This window comes from Austrofundulus limnaeus, unplaced genomic scaffold, assembly GCF_001266775.1.
Source record: "Austrofundulus limnaeus strain Quisiro unplaced genomic scaffold, Austrofundulus_limnaeus-1.0 Scaffold189, whole genome shotgun sequence".
NCBI lineage: Eukaryota > Metazoa > Chordata > Actinopteri > Cyprinodontiformes > Rivulidae > Austrofundulus > Austrofundulus limnaeus.
In genome coordinates this window covers 629,175-646,008 of record NW_013952591.1, presented here as the reverse complement: position 1 = coordinate 646,008, position 16,834 = coordinate 629,175, and the positions used below count along the sequence as shown (strand labels likewise).

Sequence of the window (16,834 nt, the reverse complement as noted above, 5' to 3'; positions counted from 1 at the left end):
AAGGATCTTTGGACGTGAACAGTTTCGCTGAGGAGCACTTTTCTCGCCCCCACCCTCATCAGATCTGCCTTCTCCTTAAAAAAAATATTAAAAAAAAAAAAAAAAAAAAAAAAAAAAAAAAAAAAAAAAAAAAACGAAGCCCACCCAGACGGGCAGCCGAGGCGTCACTTTCCGCGCACCGACCTGACTGAGGGGACTTTAGGTGTTGGATAATCGGGTCTCCAACCGTCCTTCATCCACCCAGATCTCTGGCAGCGATGGAGACTCGGGCTGCCTCCTGCCCGGGCTCGCGCCTCCTCTCTCTGGGTATCTGGTTGATGGTGGCCGCGCGCASCGTGCCACACGCCGAGGCGGAGATCAGCTGCGCTTCCTGCCCGTCGCCCGTTCAACTTCACCGGGAGGAGATACAGCTGGGGGTCCGCGCCAACCGGGGGGCGGCCAGCTTGAGGCGCATCCGAACTGAGCTAAGGGAACTCGGGTTCTCCAGCCTGGAAGCCGGGCTGGACCGGGAGCGCGAGGCGGGAGATTCCAAGGAGGATGAAGTTCCCGGGGTAAGGGGAGGAGGAGAGGACGCTGCGCTCCGGAGAGCCAGGAGGAGCGGACCGGAGTTGGAGCAGTTTAGTGACAGCGGTTGGACCGGAGGGGCCCGTGTGGACCCGGGCTCTCAGGTGGACGTGCAAAGATCAGTCCGGTGGAACCGGGAGGACGGRAGAGGGATTACCCGACAGGAAGAAGCCAAACTCAGCAGCAGCACCTTCGCCCTGACCGGAGACTCTGCGCACAACCACGCGGTGGTTTACTGGTCCGGACAGAACAGCAGCGTRAGTCCAAACATCTTATTTTATTATTCTGCTGCTTTTACTCTACTTTTCCTCTGAACTGTCAGTGGTCAGGGAGGAGGAGGAGGAGGAGGGATCCTCCGCTCCGCGCGCTGAGCTAACAGGTGCAGCCGCGCTGCAGATGCGCTCCGACGCACCAGACCGCTTTTATTCCTCATAGTTTCCGCTGTCAGTGTGTGGCCTTAACGGCGGGAACAAGTTCGATGTTTCATCCTCAATGTGGAGAATAGTCAGATAAGTGATTACATGATTTATTCCTCCCCAGTGATGGCAGCTTTTTAATCCAAATGAAGTGGCTGAGGAAGAAGAGAGCCTTCAATTATTGACTGAATCATTTTCTTTACAAACCCTGATTCTTCATGCTTTATTCTCAAATTCAGTTTTTATATTCTAATTGAAAATRAAACATTTCTAATATTCATTTAGTTTCATTCACCTTTTATCATTTGGATTAAAAACAGTTTGAGATTTAACAGGAACATCACGGAAAAAAACCTGTTTTCCAAAGTGTGTGTGTGTGTGTGTGTGTGTGTGTGTGTGTGTGTGTGTGTGTGTGTGTGTGTGTATGTGTGTGTGTGTGTGTGTGTGTGTGGTGGCACCCCTGCATTATTACAATATCAGCCTGATTTTCAGCTTTGCCAACATTTATCAGTTTCTTATAATCTCTGAATGTTTGTTTAGGTTCAGTTTGAAACTTAAAGAAGGTTTTTTTGTGTTGATGTAAAACATGTCCTGCAGGTTGAAAAGACGTGCAGCTTGTTGCCACCTTCACTGAGCTCCGTGCTCCACATTCATTCCTGCACATCTGCTGCGCCTCTAACAGGAGCTCCTGATTGGAGGAGAATAATGAGACCAAATCAATCCAAGTCATTTGTTTGAACAGGAGCCTAGCTGCTCCGTTGTTTGGTTCTTTCCAGGCTTCATTTGTTGCTACAGCTGCTCTTTGTGCTTCAGTCCAGAACTAAAACACAAACAGGAATGTATAGCATATCCAGCCCGGTCAGAGCTGCTTCTGATGCATGAAGTTGTGTTTGGACCAGCAGTGAGGACCGAGGCTGTGGTGCTGGGAGGGCGGGGAGGTTATCGTGTGCTGCTGCACCTCACATGYAAATCTGTTATGTTTGAAAACCAAGGCCTCTGTTTTAAAAGCCTTTCTGCTCTCGTGCTAAAGAAAAAGAAAGAAAATCAGGAGCAGCCCAGAAGATCTACTTAATCTTCCTTGGTGGTTGGAGCTGCTTGTGGTGATGGATGATGCTGAAGCTGAGCTTGAAGTCTTTTAACTGGCCGTGGCTGCAGTTGATGTAGAATAACGGCTCACTAACAGGATGACTAACTGGTTGGATGGATGACTAGTTTTGATCAGCAGCTTTAACCTTTTCTGTCTCTGCACTCCATTATTTCAGTGACTCATCACAGGAGAGAAAAGAAAATCACTTAAATAATCCAAGAAACTCRGTAAACCATGTGTTATTTTAAAAATTTAGAGGTTTTTGATTATCTGATCACCAGCAGGGTCACCTGGAAAGGCAGGGGATTTTACTGCTGTAACACAACAGCAGGGCACAAAGAGATCAGCAATGACCTCCGAGAAGCTCCTGCTCTTCAATCTGGGAAGGGTCAAAGGTCATTTCCAAACTGCCAGGAGTCCATCTCATCACACACTGAAAAAATAACTTGTAAGACATACTTGAAAAAAATCCTCTAACAAATTTGCACTAACGTTTGTTAAGTAAATTTAAATGCTACAAATTGAAGTAATATTTACTCATTGTTATCTAGTAAAAGTTATTAAGAATATAGTTAAAGATTTGTGAATAAATCAGGTAAATTTTACTTAATTTGATCAATTAAATCTTGTAACATATACTTGATCAAATTAAGTAAAATTTACCTGAGTGATTCACAAATCTTTAACTATATTCTTAATAACTTTTACTAGGTAATGATGAATAATCATTACTTGAATTTGTTGCATTTAAATTTACTTAACCAACATTAGTGCAAATTATGAGAATTTTCTCAAGTAAATCTTACAAGTTCTTTATAACAGTGCACATGCATCAAACACAATATTGTAGCATGACTTCACCAGCAGGTGGTGGTTTTGAAGAACCTTTATTGGATTCTTCTTCATGAACAACACAGACAAAGTGAAACTCACAGGTCTTATTAATGACTAGGCCTACCACTCTCACTTATGGTTACTTCTGCTGAACGCTTTAACACAAGTTAACAAATAATGAACACACAAATTAGAGTAACACAACAGACTCATTGCTGAAAGAACAATGTTAACCATTTCCCTAAAATGATTTAACAACAACAAACATGAATCCTACCCACAATCCTCCACTGCAGTCACATGACAAACAGCCAAACACAGCAGAATGCTACAATATGCATTCCCTGTTCCCTGACAAATGGTAAGTGGACTGTACTTATATAGCGCCTTTCTATCCATCCAGGACACTCAAAGCGCTTCACACTACAGACATTCATCCATGCACACACACATTCACACACTGATGATGGCAAACTACAGCTGTAGCCACAGCTGCCCTGGGGCACACTGACAGAGGAGAGGCTGCCATACACAGGTGCCACCGGACCCTCTGACCACCATCAGTAGGCAAGGTGGGTAAGGTGTCTTGCCCAAGGACACAACAACTGAGTCAACCAGACGGGCGATMGAACTGGCAACCTTCTGGTTCCAGGACGACTCCCCTAACCACTCTACCACAGCCRCCCATGCTATATTGCCTTATATGTATTACCTTGGCGCTAGCGCTACAAACAAGCTAAACTGAGGTCCTCCATCCATATTTTCAGTTCCAGGCTGAGTCATTTCTACCTTCTCCTCTCTGTCAACGCTCTCTGGTTTCATTTAAAAGAGTCGATCATCAGATATTGTCCAAGATTAACCTTCAGGGTGGATATAGCTCGCTAGCAGCCTCGCACCGAGGACCTATCCACRTCATCATTTACCCAGAATGCTTTATGTGGAAATAAAATGGCCCCGTCCGTATTAAAATACATTTTTAAACTTTTAGTTTAAAGTGACTAAACTAAACATTCTACAGTATTTTTTACAGTCTTTATTTTACAGTTAAAGTATATGTTTATCATATAAAGTCAAATGTTACAATTAATCGGGGAGCCCTTTAAATCTGTTAACATCAGTTAGCTAATAAAACCCTGGTTATTATAAAAACCCTTCACTGTACTAAAATAATTAGTTTTAGTATTTATATCTGTGTTGTGCTTCCTGTCAAAACAAAACAAACCATAATCCCTCAGTTTTTATTTAAAATCTGTAGAACACAGAGCAGTGAGAAAACCCCCAAAACATCCATTATTCTCCATGTGTTTTTACCCTCAATGCTTCTTTTTTATTGATTTATTTTTAGTAAATGTTCTGTTTCAGCTCCAGATTTAGGGCGCGTTGCAGACATTTTAAACCTCAATCCACAAATTCTGCAGAGCATGACCACCCTGTAACAAGACCAGGACCCTCTTTTACTGAAACACGAGACSAGCTACTTTTAGAAGGTCGGCACATTTTTTTTTGTGCTGCTTTGCTCAGAATAGATGGAACCTTTTAAAACCCTGTTGATTGTGTTAAAGAGGGTTTCTGTGATTTTTATTAGATTATAGTGTTGGAGCTGTTTGAACCTGAGGGAGGAGGGTCTGTTCGATCTCTGAAGGTGAAGCAGAAACTTTGATGTGAATCATTGAACGAATCATAAATATGTTCTAAATTCTGACAAAGTGCTTCAAACTGACACAAAYTCATGTGGGCATGTTCCCAAGGGCACGCRCTCTGTTCCACTGACCTTTAGTCAACATGCCAATCCTCGGCACCACGCTCCACCGTTACAACGCCTAGGGACTAAAATGCCAAAAATATAAATGTTTTTTCTGTTTTTTTTCTGTAAGCTGGCTGACTTGCAGGCTGTTTGCTTGACTGGACACAACATGGAACATAAATTCCTCACCTCTTTGGTTGGGAGACTTCCTCCCAGTGTGATGTGATGGCGGCTGCTGGGCCATGTCTTGTTCTCTGACTACCTGTGGGAAGGCTGCCGTGGTTTGTCCTCAGGGGGGTGGTGGTGTGTCCTCTGAGGCGTGCATGCCAGCCTAATGCACTCTCACTATCTCTCAGGACTCGTCCGAGTGGCTGTGTTCRGGCCCGGCGGGCTGCTCCTGTCTGTCTGCATCTGCTAGGCATGTCTGTCTCCGCCTCGGGACTCGTGCCCGTTAACCTTGGATATTAAGCATCTGTGGAGCGGCAGCCATGTTGAGAAAAAGTGCCATTTATAATATTCATGAGTCATTGGTAACTACTCAGTAGTTACTCTTTGGTGTCTTCAGTAACTACTCAGTGACTACTCAWTAGTCCCTGAGTAGTTACTGAGTAGTTCCTCAGTAGTTAAGCTTTGTTWGTGTACCTTATTGTAAAKTCTTACYTTCATGAGCATAATTCAGAYGGTGYGTCCCTGCAGCGACGCRACAAGCTCCTTCCTGAAGCGTTTTGGAGGCAGGCTAACCCCTCAGCCTCGCCACTTGTGAGCATAATGGTGTTGTGAGTGACAGTATGAATACCAAATGGGTCGCAGCGAGAGCCTAAAACATTCATCTGATCCAGAGGAAGATGTGCTGCTCAGATTGCCTCTCAGCAGCTTCATCAAGATGAAAACGTCCCTTCAGGTCTCAGCGTCTCGGGGCTTTTCAGCTCCGGTCCTTTCAGATTCTTTCTGGATGTTTGATGACACGCATCACTTTCTTTTGGGGGTGGGGTGGGGGGCTCACAAATCAGCAGGGCTTGAGATGGTCTTTTAAGTGGTGAGGATCCTGCCAAGGCAGGTCAGCTGTATCTGACAGGTCATCAATAAAAGRAACGGTGTTTGAAACCCTCTGAACAACAAAGAGCGTTAAAAGTAAAACAAATGTCATTCGACCATCAAAGCTCTGTTCTCTGCAGGATGTCAGATTCTTCCAGACCATGTGTCACTAAACAGCCTGAGAGAAAGAAAATAGTTTATTTTTCAAGACTTTTTGCATTTTTCTGTTCATTTGGTTGTGTGGAAAATAAAAATCCAGAGATTTGCAAACAGACGTTTCATCATCTTGTTCCTGCTCACGTTCCATCAAACCATCTGGGACTCAGAGACTAGCTGTAAACTCAAAGACAAGGGAAAACTGCAAGAAAACAGACATTTTTCTGTTTTTATTGTTTATTTTCATGTACAAATCTGCATTTTTGGCCATGCACATTATTTATTGTCCACCTCAACCCCTCATTTAAGATTTATTCTGCTRGAGAACTCTTTTAAAATGAAGCTTTTCACACCTGGACGTTAACACCAGATGTGCAGAAGTAAAAATCTTGCTCTAGTGTTTTGGAGAAAAGCTGGCGACGCCCACAACAAAACTTGAAAGTGTTCAAAACGAGCCTCCTCATCCTCTGGTGAGGGTTAACTCTGACAGAAAACGCTGCTAAAATTCTGTTTTAATGGTATTTTCGTATTCAAAAGACTGTTTTTATTTAACACATCTTCTATCGAGGCACTTTTAACCTTTTGTTTAATCTCCCTTTGTTCCAGTTTTTCTGCACAAAAATAAAAACCATCTGCCCCAGTTTGTCAGTGTTGCCAGTGAAACAGTTGGTGCTCAGACACAGACATATTTTACTGAGAGCTCCATCAGTGCTGCACTGCCCTGATCTCTCGTTTTATTTAAGACATGTATTCTTCTTCCTTTAGGACAGACGTGCATGCTCATCGTGCACGCTCATTAAAACCACAGCAGAGGCAGAAACACTCTTTTTTAAGTTCAGTTCATTCAATCAGCTTGAAAACGTTAGAAATATTTATTACTACTTTATTTTAATTCTTTCTCGCTGGTTTTACTTGGGTGGGGTTTTACTTGCACACACTGCAAAAACTGTCCACCTAACCAAGTTTTAAAATCTTATATCAGCCAAAAGTCTTTTTGATCTTGTTTTCAGACTGATTTACTAAACAAGAACTGATTATGTAAGAATAATCATCTTGTTTTCAGAATGTGTAAGATTATTTGTCTTGTTAGTCTGAAAATTTGACTCAAATTAAGTCAAAATTTTTGCCAATGGAGTAAGAAAAATTTACTTAGTAAGATTCTTAAAATACTTGATTTGACTCAAATTTTTCTTATTTCAAGAATCTTATCAAGTAAAATGTTCTTACTCCACTGGCAGAAATTCTGACTTAATTGGAGTCAAATTTTCAGGCTAACAAGACAAATAATCTTACACATTCTGAAAACAAGGTGATTATTCTTACATAATCAGTTCTTGTTTAGTAAATCAGTCTGAAAACAAGATCAAAAAGATTTGTTGGCTGATATAAGAGTTTAAAACTTGGTGGTCAGGGTGCAGCAGCCTGTCATGAAACCTACAGGATGATATGTTTTCCAACCTGCAGACAGGAACAGTAACTGTTGTGCAGGAARCATTAATTGTTTTGTACCAAGTGGCAAACACAGAGTACAATGTGGGGATGCAGTTTGGCAGAAGTCCACACTCRGCAGCATCCCTCCTGATCTGTTAGCTTTGAATCAACCCAGTCTGGGTTTGATCAATGGAAGATGATCAGAGCAGGTCTCCAGTCAGACCAGCAGTTACTGTCAGAGGAAAGGTTTAGGATTAACTTAAAMACTTGGAACAAGCTGAGGCTGTTTTTACAGTTTTATGTGTTGGCTTAGGACGAGTTCTAAGAGTTTGTTRTTAAAAAGCATGACTGCAGAACTGTGGATTTAACATCCAATCACTTCAGGGTTTAAATAAACTGATCACATATTATTCATTTGACTTTATCTCAAAATTAGCCCAAAGATTCACCACTTTCTACTTTATTTTTATGTTTTTAAAACTAATCTTTTTCATTTTTCGGCATTGGGCGGGGCAGCTCGGTGCTCTTTGCTGCAGCCTTGTAGTCCTGAGGCTGCAGGTTTGAACCCAGGTTGTGTCAGGTAGGACATCTGCACTGAAACAAACACTTTTGCAGCTAAAACATTAATTTTTCTACCTTGAACTTCAGTTGGAAGTCTCTCCACTTCTTGCTTTTTAATGAAMTTTTGAGACGAGTTCAATCTTAAACTCTGGGTTGAAGTTCCCAGATCGTGATGCTCCCTCACTTCATGCATTAAACACAGCAAGTCATGAATTCTACAGTTCAGAACYACATTTCAGCTGTGCAGAATAAAACACAGAGGGCTTTTGTGTGGGAAGGGGAACGCTGGCTAATTGCATAATTTCAAATTAAACAACAATACGCTCATTCCTCTCAACAAGGTCTAACCCACACGGCTGCAAACATTCAGCTCTTTCTTTCTGCCAAAAATGAACTAGGTCAGCGCGTTTTCAGCATTTTATAACTCCTGGTAAAGGTCAGCGGATGCACTTAAAGGAACCACRTAATGGTAAAACCTACCTCTCCACAGAAACGCCACCACATTAAGGAAGCCATTGAGAGGGCCATCCAATCAGGATGCAGTGCACCTGCTTCTGCAGCACGCCATGGATCTCACATCACATCAAGCTGCTRAAAGGCTTTGGAGCTCGGTGCAAAGCAGAAAGCCATTCAGCTAGCCCAGAGGCTTTAAAAGGCTGCGTTGGCCAAACCTAATGGCCTCATTACGTTTCCTGTATGATTGCCACGGTGGCTGATGGGAGGCACCTCGCTACCACTTCACAGTGTTGAGTATAATCACACGCTTGGCCACTGATTCTGGTTCTCAGCACAGGGCGCTGACGTTATTTGTGTGTGAGGAAGAGTGTGAGTGTGCAGTGGTCATAAATTGTTGTCACGTCATGTCATGTCAAATTTATTTATATAACACATTAAAAGCAAGTATAAAACTGCACCAAAGTGCTGCACAGAGAGAACAACAATATAAAAACAGAGTRTCAAACACTACTTCAATTTAAACACTGCAAAAACTGTCCACCTACACTGCAAAAACTGTCCACTTCACAAAGTTTTAAAATCTTATATCAGCCAAAAAGTCTTTTTGATCTTGTTTTCAGACTGATTTACTAAACAAGAACTGATTGTGTAAGAATAATCATCTTGTTTTCAGAATGTGTAAGATTATTTGTMTTGTTAGTCTGAAAATTTGACTCAAATTAAGTCAAACATTTTTGCCAGTGAAGTAAAAAATTTTTACTTGGTAAGATTCTTGAAATACTTGATTTGACTCAATTTTTTCTTAATTTGAGTTAAATTTTCAGACTAACAAGACAAATAATCTTACACATTCTGAAAACAAGATGATTATTCTTACACAATCAGTTCTTGTTTAGTAAATCAGTCTCAAAACGAGATCAAAAAGACTTTTTGGCTGATATAAGATTTTAAAACTTGGTATGATGGACAGTTTAGCTTCATTTGAAATCAACTACTTCACCTTTTTTTAACCATCTGGGGTTTTAAAACATTTTGGGATACCAGCTCTTACAAAGGCACACCTTCCCCCCTCCTCTTCCTCGTCTTCCTCCTGTTCTGCTCAGTTTGACATGCTGACTTGAGGACACTGAGCTCTGCAGAGGCGAGGTGCATGTTGACCCCAGCCTCCTTGTTTTATCCACAGATAAGTGCGATGTGTTGTAACGCTGCACTCTCTGGTCATTTCCTGATCATGTGATCCAAACAGCATCCAGTCTGTAAAGATGTCGGACCACCTCAGAGGGCTGGACCCCTCGTCTGCCTCTCTGCCCTCCACATGTGAAATAAAGCCTAAAACAGGAGTGCTACTCGCTGTCAGGATCACGTCTCACTGGGTTGGATTGAACGGCACCGAAGCCTGGAGGAGGCTGTCACTGATGGAGACTAATGTTGACACACAACACCCAAAGACCTGCAGTCAATTAACACGTTGTCTAATTAAAGTGATCTACTGGTTTATCTATGAGAGATTGAAAGCGGCTGTGAAATGAGTCCATGCAGCATTAACTTTACAATCAGGTCTGCTTCTTTATTTCCATTTGGCTTTTAATGGTGATAACCTGCTTTATTACGGAGCAGAGGAGGGATCTCTGTCTGACAGCAGAGATGGTTCCTCCTCTAAGTCTCCTCTGAAGCAGAGCTTGCAGAAGTTTTGACGTGGCCTTTGGATAAATCCTCCATCTGTTCAACTGGAAGTCTTTCTCTCCCCTCAGAGGATTACTCGTGCATTTTCCTTTCAAAGTGAACCGCATTACATTTCTATCACACATAGTAATTGTCTTTTATTTACCAAGCCTCCATTCTGAGGAGCTTTTAAAAATTTAACACCGCCGTAAGAAATGTTTGGATTGCACGGCCTGCGAGGCGCTAATACCATTCTGTCTTAGACGATACAGAGTGAGCGGTCATGGATATCAATGAATTATTAATCCTCCAGCTCTTTCATAGGTGTTTTCTTTTTGTGCAYGAGGAGAGAAAAATACCCTCGTTTTTCATAATCCCACAGAAGGAACGGTAACTCCGCAGAGGCAGGGTGGTTAACGATCCCTCTGGTTAGTAAGTGAACGGATGTTCAGGATCTCAGGCTGTGGCGGTTAAATCCCACCGAGGGTTAGAACAGCTTTCAGTCTCTGTGTGTGCTTGCTGAAAAGCACAAACCAGTGTTCATGAATTCATTACATTTGGTGGCCTTTGAGACACCATTTCAGTTGCAGATATTTTATTTTATTTTATTTTTTGCAGAAGCTTGTAGTGGGGCTAAATTGGACTGAAAGGCTTTCAGCAGCTGCTTTTAGTGAAAGGTGGGAGGATTCAGTCACATCTAACGTCTGATTTTGTAAATGTAAAAAATCCATTTCACCTATTTAGACGGACTTTCTGGAGATATATTTTTTTAAATTTGGAGCAAAAAAAGGACAGTTTTGCAAATGTTTCTGCTGCACAGCTTGATGTTCAACTAGATACCTCAWAGCGGTAACATAATGACCCCCGCATGCACAAATCCACCAGAACTCAGAAGTCTTTATTCCTAATAAATGGCATGCTACAAGGTGCATCCCAAAATTGTAGTTGGGGTGGGGGGGGTTGACCTGATGGATAACCCCTCATCAGAGCTAAACAACAAAAGAAATCTGAAGCTCCATATGTTTAATAGTTTTTGAGCTATAACCATTTTTGTAAGTCCAGATACCCCTTTTTCAGAAAAACTGGGGGTCTGGGGGTGGGGCACTGATTGTTGGGCCTGATGGATAGAGCTTCAACGGCTGCACCAATCAACATGAAATTAGTCAGGACTGTAGATGAGTCTGACCCACACTGCACCAGCCAAAGGTTTTATGATAGACCCCATATTTGAGGAGGGGGCTCCTTTCAAAGAGGGGGTGTCAGGACATGCAAAAATGCTTATAACTCAGAAACTGTTCAACATAGAAGCTTCAGATTTCTTTTGTTGTTTAGCTCTGATGAAGCTCTATCCATCAGGCCCACCAATCAGTGCCCCCCACCCCCCGGATCCCCAATTTATCTGAAAAAGGGGTATGATTATAGCTCAAAAACTATTAAGGAGCTTCAGATTTCTTTTTTTTATTTTTAGATCTGATGAGGGTCTATCCATCAGGTCAACCAATGCCCCCCCCCCAAAGAAAAAAATAAAAAATAAAAAAAGACCCCCATCCAAACCACTACAATTTTGGGATGCATCTGTAGCATGACATTTATTAGGAATAAAGTCTTCTGAGTTCTGGTGCATTTGTGCGTGCGGGGGTCATTATGTTACCACTATGAGGTATCTAGTTTAAATGTCTGTTTGCTAAATAGTTTTAGGTTCCTGCAGATTAAGAGCAGCACTCGTCACAAACTCCTCAGTTTCTCCTAAAACCCCTGAYGTTTTCATCTGAGGTCAAGGAAACAAGCTGAGAATGAAAAACTAATCTATGGAACATAAAGTGAGGACTTTGACTGGTGTTTTCCTGCAGATCTGCTGGTGTTTGTCTCCATGTTTCAGGGCAGTAAGTTCCTGTTTTGACAGTGTTGCCACTAATGGATGTTCTCTGCAGGACTAACACAAAAACAGGATGAATTGTCAGCCTGTGCTTATGTACCTGACAAAGAAAAGCATCTGAGCTGTGTGGCTGAAATGTCTAGTCCTTACTCATCTCCCCAGCGGGTCGTTTGTCTGCAGCAGCAGAAAAGCAGAAATATAAAACAAGCATTCAGAACTTGCTGTAAATGAATATAATCATACTCAACAAGCCTATAATGAGGGAAAAAAGAGTTGACGTCTCTTCTACTTTACAATAACCTGATCTGCTAAATAATGTTGTTCCCATGTGGCCACGCTTCAGCCCTCAACTTTTATTTTCCTCTTTCCTCACTTTGATTCACAGCACCTTGGGTTAAGGTACAAGCAGTAATGTTGAGTAATGAGCAGTAACATACGAGCAACTGAATAAATACTCTTAGTCTGACACTTTTTACAGGTCTGTTTTTTCCTGCGTCAACAGCGCGGTGATTTTCTGCAGAGAGRCTCGTCGTGCTGAGAGCAGCACAAAAAAGGCACCGCTGCCCTCGTCTTTACGTAAACCTTTATCTACTTTGTTTTAGCTGGAATGAAAGAAATCTGGCTCCTGAATATTCATTTATAGTGCCAGTCTGTTTTAAGGATATTTATTCATCCTGAARCTGACAGATCTTAGCATATTTCCTGCCTCAACACAAAGCTTCTTACTGCCAATAATTGTGGGAGAAGGTTGGCCCAGTCCTGTCACACAGAGACAGATGGAGGGCGTTTACAATCAATTGTGCTCTGGATTAATCCTGCAGCCGGAGAGCCAATAAAGCCCAACAAAAGTAAGGAAGTTTGGTGACTGAGACACAACCTGTGATGCTGCAAGTTTTCTTCTTGTTCCAACATTTGACTCGAAAAACAAAAAAAAAAAGGCTTCTAAATTATGAATGGAGGTGATGTTTACTTAATAATATTGTTGCAATTTTGTCATTTTAACACAATCATCCAAACCTGTGATTTATGGACCTTTCARATTTTCACAGTAGCTACGTTTACATGGATATAAGTAATCGGATTAAACGGCCATTTGGAATAAAAATGTGTCATGTAAACAGCCCGTTCGGATTATTCTGATCCGATTGAGCTCGATCCAAATGAATTTTTAATCCGAATGAGAGAGGTGGGTTATGCCGATTGAAAATTGGAATGACGTGCATGTAAACACTGAATCCAATCATCTTATTCTGATTGTAGAAAACTGACCTGAGTGTGCATGTCTTCTGACTTTCATTCACYCGGTTCTGCTCTTTAGAGGAGGCGGGGCAGCAGCGCTAGTTTCCAGCTGCACTGCGCTGCGCAGAACTTTTCCTCCACGCTCCCTTAACAGATGAAAAAGGAGACAAACAGCAGACGTAGCTTCGCAAAAAAAAAAAACAACAACAAAAAACAAAAAAACAAAACAAAAGATGTATTCCTTCATCTGCAGCTCAACAGAGGGGTAAGGACGTCTCTACCGTTATTAAAAACTGACACGGGTCCGTCCTGAGGCACAGAGGAGCTTTGTTTACGTTTGTAACACGGAAGTAGAGCTGAACGTTTACAACACTGCGCATGTCCAGACTTTTATTCTGAATAAAAGTCTGGTGCATGTAAACACTTTTCATGATCGGATTGTGTCCATGTAAACAATACATTCGGATTATTTAATCCGAATCCATTTCCATCCGATCAAAAAAAATTGTGCATGTGAACATAGCTAGTGACTAGCAGGAGTGCAACAATCCATATATCTGTATGAAACTGTTCAGTACAGTGCTGTAATAAATACTATGTATGGAACAATGCAGATTTTTAACATTTATTTTATCAACTTGTCTTCTGAAGATGCTCTGTGTTGAAGGATCAGTGGATCTGTGTTTGACTACTCCACCTAGGCTGCTCAGCAACATTTCATTCAAAAACTGTACTTTTGAGGTTAAACAAATGTTCAGAATTAATTCACTTAATTACAAGTTAATGAGGGCATGGACATTTCTCTTTTTGTATCAAAAAAAAATAGAACCTGACTCAAACCAAATAGTGAATTTTCTGTATTGTTGCACCACAACCTATAGCCTCATCCAACATTATATACATTTTTTATGGATTTTATTTTTTTTTATTTTTTCAACTGAAACTTGAAGGAATGCACAAAGACCTCCTTTGATCTGTTAGAGTTCAGAGTAAATGTTGAGGAACAACTCTCAGYTACTACCACACCAGCTTGTAGCTCAGTGTCTGTAAAACAAACTGATTTGTGTTTGCTTGGAGAAATTGGTGGCCATGTTGAACCAGAACTTATTTGTGTAATATAWAAAAAACATTTCATTCAGTCAGGTTCAGGTTCTGGTTCTGGACTCTGGTCCTGGCTCTGGACTCTGGTGTTTGGGATCATCGTCCTGTTATCATGTTGGTCAAGCTTCAGCTGCTGGACACATGACCTCACATTTGACTTCAGAGTCCTTTCTAGGATTTTTGATCCCTGACTGTTAGAATAAATGTCTGAGCTCTTCAGCTGTCAGTTAGTCGGTTTAAATTCAGACAAAACAACAATTATCACATCCCCTTTGTGCTCTGATGACATGTTTTCCATTTGCCTTCAACAACGAGGCATAAATGGCTCCCATTGACACACWCACAGCATGTTTGTGATAGTAGCCATGTGCCGAGGCCGTTTTAATTATCACATTATCCCAGTCGTGTCGCGGCGCTGCAGCTCGACCTTTAAATCTGGGTGRATTCCTGTCAGCCAAACAGGGTGAACGCTGTAAAACGGCAGAAAGYAGAGACTGTCTCCATGCTGTGGTGAGAGCAGGATGAAGACCAGACGGTTCATCATGTCTGACCACAGGTCAGCGTGTTACTGTGTCTTCAGCACTCAGGCCGCTCCATAGAAACCAATGAAATGTGAATTATTATCTTTGTGTGGCCTGCTCCGACGCTGCTGCTATCAATTATGCTGAGCAGGATTGATCTTTTTTCACWTCCTATTCTGGGTTTAAACTTGTCAGCATACGGAGGTAATGGTGTTTAAATGAGACAAGTCAAATCGAAGCGCTGATTCGTTGCATGAAAAGAGCTTTTTAATAAGAACATTAAATGAAGTCGGTCCAGTTTAGTCCGTCGGCTCTGGACTCACCTTTTCATTTGTTCTGCTCGCATCCCTTTGAAGCCAGCAGTCATTTMAAATCTGTTCAATCAGCCTGATTTTTCAGAGGGAGAATCTGTGAAGACAGGATTTAAAAAGCAGACTGAGTRTCTGTGACGATTCTCTCATCTGCTTTAAATCCCACTGATTGCTCTGTTGTCATTAAAGCATCTTTCAGTTCAGCTCTGTAGGAAATTCTGACTTTTTATAAATCCACAGCACATAAATGAAGCAGTTTCACAGTGGAGTTCAGTTAAATCTGATGTTTTTCTGTGTATTTCTGTCTCTCCTGYATGGTCACTGATTTATTTCTGCCTCACAACATTTACTTTTTAATGCAGATTGTTCTGCGCTCCTCAAACAAGTGTTCCTCTCAGTCCACCGCTGAGGCTCCCACAGGCTTCCAGGCRCAACAGCCGGCCTGCAGCGAGCGAGGATAACTCTTCTTGTCATGCTCCAATACTTGCCGGCTGCCTGCCGGTGGCTCCTCAGGCAGTGCCTGTGTCTATCACTAGAGGGAGCGTGTAACTCTAAAACTAATGCAGAGTAATGTGAGCCTCAGGACAGGAGGGCAAACAGAAACAGAACTGGACTTGTCCCACAGAGACCTACAGTTTCAGCATAAAAGAGTCTGACTGATGATGTTTACCTTGTGTGTGTGTGACGGGTGCAAACATGACGGCGTCACACAAACACTCAAAGCTGGACTCTCCCGGTGCAGCTTGATAAATATTGCAGCACATTTCCTGCAGCAGCTCAGATCAGSCTGGACCAGAGCGGCGCTCTTTTAAACCCTCCTTCATGTGAAAATGTTGGACTCAGAGCTGCACGGTGCAGCAGATAAAGAGCCRTGTGTGAGGCGGCTGCTGCAGGAATACAGGAACCAGATTGTTGCTTTTCTCCTTATCTGCAGTCAGTTTCGCTCATGAGAGGATATTAGGTGCAGTAAAACGTGAGCCTCGGGGTGTTAGTGGTCACAGAGTGCCATATGTGTTGATCCTCAGAGAGGCGTGTCAGCTGCGCCGGTCACTTTKTTCACTGGCCTGTTTCAGTTTGTCCAAGGCAGGAGGCACGGAGCGTCCACAGATGGCCCCAAAACTCCTGATGGATCCTCGTCGCCCCAGGAGAGCAGCTCAGAGCGGTTTCTGTGAGTCTGCAGGGCCACGTGAAGAACAGGGTCCAGGTTTTCAGGGGTCTCTGTGTTCAGGAGGGACATAATAAATGAATAAATGTTCGGCAGAATAAACTGCACGTCCAGTGTGGGTCCTCGACCAGTCTGAGCACTCTCTTCACAAAATGTTTGTCCTTCAAGAAAATAAAAGAAAAGCAAAAATAGTCTCAAAATCAAAATACTTGTGCTGACTCGGATGCTTTTTTTAATTTTATGACTCATGAAACATTGAACAAATTTATTATTTTTATTTTGCAGATCGTTTCAACCATTTCTTTTTGCACAAGTTTCATCTTAAAAAAATCTGCAACATCTCAAACTCTGTCCATGTTTTCAGATTTACAAAACAGATTATTTTCCACAAAACAAACCAAGTTTTCAAAATAAAATACCTCTGACACATTATAATAAACTAATTGTGCATTTATGTTTGTTTTCATTTAAATACATTCATTTCCCCTCATTTTGCAGCCGTACAGACAATCCCACGGACCTTTTTAAAAAACTCAATTTCAAATTTATTTCCCACGTCAGAGCCTGTAGGACGTTAAAAAACAATAAATAACATCAAACCGTATGGGGTGCCATTTGTAAAGTTACACAGTCAAAAGTTACCACCAATATTTTTGTTTTATTTAGCCTTTTATG

The 16,834-nt window shown here is 41.9% G+C and overlaps 1 protein-coding gene across 2 annotated transcripts in view; it reads left to right on the top strand.

Moving 5' to 3' along the window:
* The first annotated feature begins 6 nt into the window (after window positions 1-6).
* LOC106524477 (VPS10 domain-containing receptor SorCS3) overlaps window positions 7-16,834 on the top strand; it is a 24,136-nt gene continuing 7,308 nt past the window's right edge. For both annotated transcript variants that reach the window (XM_014018289.1, XM_014018290.1), the window contains exon 1: window positions 7-821. In XM_014018289.1, the coding sequence (XP_013873743.1) occupies window positions 258-821 (564 nt within the window). In that variant the 5' untranslated portion in view covers window positions 7-257. The remainder of the gene's footprint in view (window positions 822-16,834) is intronic.